Below are 4,783 nucleotides of genomic sequence, written 5' to 3' on the forward strand. Positions count from 1 at the left end.
GGTACACTCAGGAAACACGCAGGGGGCATAGAGAGAACACACAGGGTACACTCGGGGAACACGCAGGGGGCATACAGAGAACACACAGGGTATACACGGGGAACACGCAGGGGGCATACAGAGAACACACAGGGTACACACGGGAAACACGCAGTGGGCATAGAGAGAACACACAGGGTACACACGGGGAACACGCAGTGGGCATACAGAGAACACGCAGGGTACACATGGGGAACACGCAGGGGGCATACAGAGAACACACAGGGTACACATGGGGAACACGCAGGGGGCATACAGAGAATACGCATGGTACACACCGGGAACATGCGGTGGGCACACGGAGAACACGCATGGTACACACTGGGAACACGCGGTGGGCATACAGAGAACATGCAGGGTGCACCCGAGGACCACACAGGGGGCATACAGAGAACATGCAGGGTACACTCAGGGAACACGCAGGGGGCATAGAGAGAACACACAGGGTACACACGGGGAACACGCAGGGGGCATAGAGAGAACACACAGGGTACACATGGGTACACGCAGGGGACATACAGAGAACACACAGGGTACACATGGGGAACACGCAGGAGTCATAGAGAGAACACACAGGGTACACACGGGGAACCCGCAGGAGGCATAGAGAGAACACACAGGGTACGCACGGGGAACACGCAGGGGGGAATACAGAGAACACGCAGGGTACACACGGGGAACACGCAGGGGGCATAGAGAGAACACACAGGGTACGCACGGGGAACACGCAGGGGGAATACAGAGAACACACAGGGTACACACAGGGAACACACAGGAGGCATAGAGAGAACACACAGGGTACACACGGGGAACACGCAGGAGGCATAGAGAGAACACACAGGGTACACAGGGGGAACACGCAGGAGGCATAGCGAGAACACACAGGGTACACACGGGGAACACGCAGGAGGCATAGAGAGAACACACAGGGTACACACGGGGAACACGCAGGAGGCATAGAGAGAAACACAGGGTACACACGGGGAACATAGAGAGAACACACAGGGTACGCGGTGGGCGGCACGGTGGCACAGTGGTTAGCACTGCTGCCTCACAGCGCCAGAGACCCGGGTTCAATTCCCACCTCAGGCGACTGTCTGTGTGGAGTTTGCACGTTCTCCCTGTATCTGCGTGGGTTTCCTCCGGGTGCTCCGGTTTCCTCCCACAGTCACAAAGATGTGCGGGTCAGGTGAATTGACCGTGCTAAATTGCCCGTAGTGTTAGGTAAGGGGTAAATGTAGGGGTATGGGAGGGTTTCGCTTCGGCGGGTCGGTGTGGACTTGTTGGGCCGAAGGGCCTGTTTCCACACTGTAAGTAATCTAATCTAATCTAAAAAAAAACACGCAGGGGGCATACAGAGAACACACAGGGTACACACGGGGAACACGCAGGGGACATAGAGAGAACACACAGGGTACACACGGGGAACACGCAGTGGGCATACAGAGAACACACAGGGTACACACGGGGAACACGCAGTGGGCATAGAGAGAACACATAGGATACACTCGGGGAATACGCAGGGGGCATAGAGCGAACACGCAGAGTACACATGGGGAACACGCAGGGGGCATACAGAGAACACCCAGGGTACACACGGGGAACACGCAGGGGACATAGAGAGAACACGCAGGGTACACATGGGGAACACGCAGGGGGCATACAGAGAACACACAGGGTACACTCGGGGAACACGCAGGGGACATAGAGAGAACACGCAGGGTACACATGGGGAACACGCAGGGGGCATACAGAGAACACACAGGGTACAAATGTGGAACACGCAGGGGGCATACAGAGAACACACAGGGTACACATGTGGAACACGCAGGGGGCATACAGAGAACACACAGGGTACACTCGGGGAACATGCAGGGGGCATACAGAGGATACACAGGGTACACACGGTGAACACGCAGGGGGCACAGAGAGAATACACAGGGTACACACAGGGAACACGCAGAGGGCATACAGAGCACATGCAGGGAACACACGGGGAACACGCAGGGGGCATACAGAGAACATGGGGTACACACGGGGAACACGCAGGGGGCATACAGAGAACATGGGGTACACACGGGGAACACGCAGAGGGCATACAGAGAACATGCAGGGAACACACGGGGAACACGCAGGGGGCATACAGAGAACAAGGGTACACATGGGGAGCATGCAGGGGGCATACAGAGAACACACAGGGTACACATGGGGAACATGCAGGGGGCATACAGAGAACACACAGGGTACACACCGGGAACACGCAGGGGGGCATAGAAAGAACACACAGGTTACACACGGGGAACGCGCAGTGGGCATACAGAGAACACGCATGGCATATATGGGGAATACGCAGGGGGCATACAGAGAACATGGAGGGTACACACGGTGGGCATACAGAGAACACGCAGGGTACACACAGGGAACACGCAGGGGGCATAGAGAGAACATGCAGGGTACACTCAGGGAACACGCAGGGGGCATAGAGAGAACACACTGGGTACACACGGGGAACACGCAGGGGGCATAGAGAGAACATGCAGGGTACACATGGGGACCACGCAGGGGGCATACAGAGAACACGCATGGTACACACCGGGAACATGCGGTGGGCACACGGAGAGCACGCATGGTACACACTGGGAACACGCGGTGGGCATACAGAGAACACGCAGGGTTCACCCGAGGACCACGCGGTGGCCATACAGAGAACATGCAGGGTACACATGGGGAATACGCGGTGGGCATAGAGAGAACATGCAGGGTACACATGGGGAACACACAGGGGCCATAAAAAGAACATGCAGGGTACACACGGGGAACACGCAGGGGGCATACAGAGAACACGCAGGGTACACACGGGAAAGACGCAGGGCACATACGGAGAACATGCAGGGTAAACTTGGGGAACACGTGGGGGACATACGGAGAACATGTGGGGAACACTCAGGGAACACATGGAGAACACACGGGGACATACAGAGAACACGTGGGGAACATACAGAGAACACGTGGGGAACAAGGGGAGAGCACAAGGGCAACGCAGGAGGATACATGGGGATGACACGGGAATACATTGGGAAATCACAGGAAACTCCCAGGGAAGCACACAGAGAACACATGAGGAACATGGGGGGAGCGCAGCATCACAGTGTTGCCAAGGACAGGAAACCATAGAAACTCTAAAGTGTGGAAGCAGGCCATTCAGCCCATTGGGTCCACACCAATCGTCGGAAGGGCATCCCATCCAGACGCATCCCCCTGCCCTATCCCTGTAACCCTGTATTTCCCACAACCAATCCACCCTAACCCGCACATCCCTGGGCACTATGGGACAATGTAGCATGGCCAATCCACCCTAACCTGCACATCCATGGGCACTATGGGGTAATTTAGCACGGCCAATCCACCCTAACCTGACACGGGGAGAATGTGCAAACTCCACCCAGACAGTCCCCAAGGGTGCGATCGAACCTTGGTCCCCAGCATTGTTAACCACTGAACCACTATGTTGCACCATGGGAACATGCAGCTAACATAGTGGGGACCAGACTGGGAACACTGTGGGGGGGATTGCATGCACGTTGTCTTATGTCCCTCCCCCTCTCTTTGTCCCCTTATTCTGCGATCCCCGTGTGCTGTCCCAATCACTGTGACCCCTGACCACTGCGATTTCCCCATGCTCTCCCTATCTCCGTAACCCCTGACCCCTGTGATTGCCCCACTCCCTCCCTGTCACCATGACCCCTGACCCCTGAGATACAACCACGCTCTCCGTATCATCATGACCCCGACCCCTGCGATTTCCCCATGCCCTCCCCATCACCGTGAACACTGACCCCTGCGATACCACACACAGTCCCCATCACACTGACCCCGACCCCTGCAATTACCCCATGCAATCCCTATCACCGTGACCCCTGACCCCTGTGACACCACGACACCCTCCCCATCACTGTGACCCCTGACCTCTGCGATTTCTCCACGCCCCCCCCCCGTCACCGTGACCCCTGGCCCCAACCGGCTTACACCTGGGAGATGTCGACCAGTTGGCTGTGTCTCCTGTCTCCAGCTCTACACACTGTCTCCTGGAGCTCCTTCATCTGCGCAGCCAGCTCAGAGTCCAGGTTAAACTCAGCGGGGAACTCCGCAATCCAGAACCTTCCGAGGTAAGGCAACAGAGGAGACACCCCGCGTCAGTCAACATCACCGCATGATCAGCAAGTTTGCAGACGACATTAAAACAGGCGGGATCGTGGGCAGTGAGGAAGGTTACCAGAAATTGCAGCAGGACCTTGGTCAGCCGGGGAAGTGGGCCGGGAAATGGCAAATGGAGTTTAATATAGATAGGTGTGAGGTGTAGTATTTTGGAAAGTCAAATCAATGCAGAAGTTTCATGGTGAATGGTAGGGCCTTAAGGAGTGTAGTGGGACAGAGGGACCTTGGAGTTCAGGTGCTCGGTTCTCCGAGAGTGGAGTCCCAGTTAGACAGGGCAGTGAGGAAGGCTTTTGGTACACTGGCCTTCATCAGTCAGGGCCCTGAGGACAGAAGTTGGGACGTTATGATGCAGTTGTACAGGAGGTTGGTGAGGCCGCACTTGGAGTATTGTGTTCGGTTTTGGTCCCCGTGCGATAGGAAGGATGTTATTAAACTGGAAAGAGTGCGGAAGGAATTTACAAGGATGTTGGCAGGACTCAAGGGTCTGAGTTATAGGGAGAGGTTGGACAAGCGAGGGCTGTTTCCTTTA

General features: G+C 56.1%; 1 protein-coding gene across 9 annotated transcripts; it reads right to left on the reverse strand.

Moving 5' to 3' along the window:
- Positions 1-6: 6 nt before the first annotated feature.
- On the reverse strand, positions 7-3,292 carry LOC122546825 (keratin-associated protein 16-1-like). 9 transcript variants are annotated; one of them, XM_043685451.1, is made up of 3 exons: positions 2,422-3,292; positions 1,412-2,126; positions 7-751 (listed from the first exon to the last, which is right to left on the reverse strand). In XM_043685451.1, exons 1-3 carry the CDS (start codon positions 3,281-3,283, stop codon positions 448-450), a joined length of 1,881 nt encoding a protein of 626 aa, XP_043541386.1. In that variant the 5' UTR covers positions 3,284-3,292; the 3' UTR covers positions 7-447. The 9 variants fall into 9 exon arrangements, with proteins under 9 accessions (XP_043541386.1, XP_043541388.1, XP_043541391.1 ...); XM_043685453.1 differs by having other exon boundaries at positions 1,412-2,170; XM_043685455.1 differs by lacking the exon at positions 7-751 and adding an exon at positions 1,342-1,386 and having other exon boundaries at positions 1,475-2,126.
- Positions 3,293-4,783: the final 1,491 nt, after the last annotated feature.

The sequence above is a fragment of the Chiloscyllium plagiosum genome, unplaced genomic scaffold (assembly GCF_004010195.1).
Source record: "Chiloscyllium plagiosum isolate BGI_BamShark_2017 unplaced genomic scaffold, ASM401019v2 scaf_6650, whole genome shotgun sequence".
NCBI classification, from domain to species: Eukaryota; Metazoa; Chordata; class Chondrichthyes; order Orectolobiformes; family Hemiscylliidae; genus Chiloscyllium; species Chiloscyllium plagiosum.

Excerpts from the sequence above, each read along its gene's own strand:
- LOC122546825 (XM_043685449.1), bottom strand. The coding sequence starts at position 3,283 with ATGGGATGCCCTTCCGACGATTGGTGTGGACCCAATGGGCTGAATGGC. Across the intron at positions 752-1,411 it reads CCTGCGTGTTCCCCGTGTGT|ACCCTGTGTGTTCTCTCTAT; the intron begins ACCCTGTGTGTT and ends TTCCCCGTGCGT.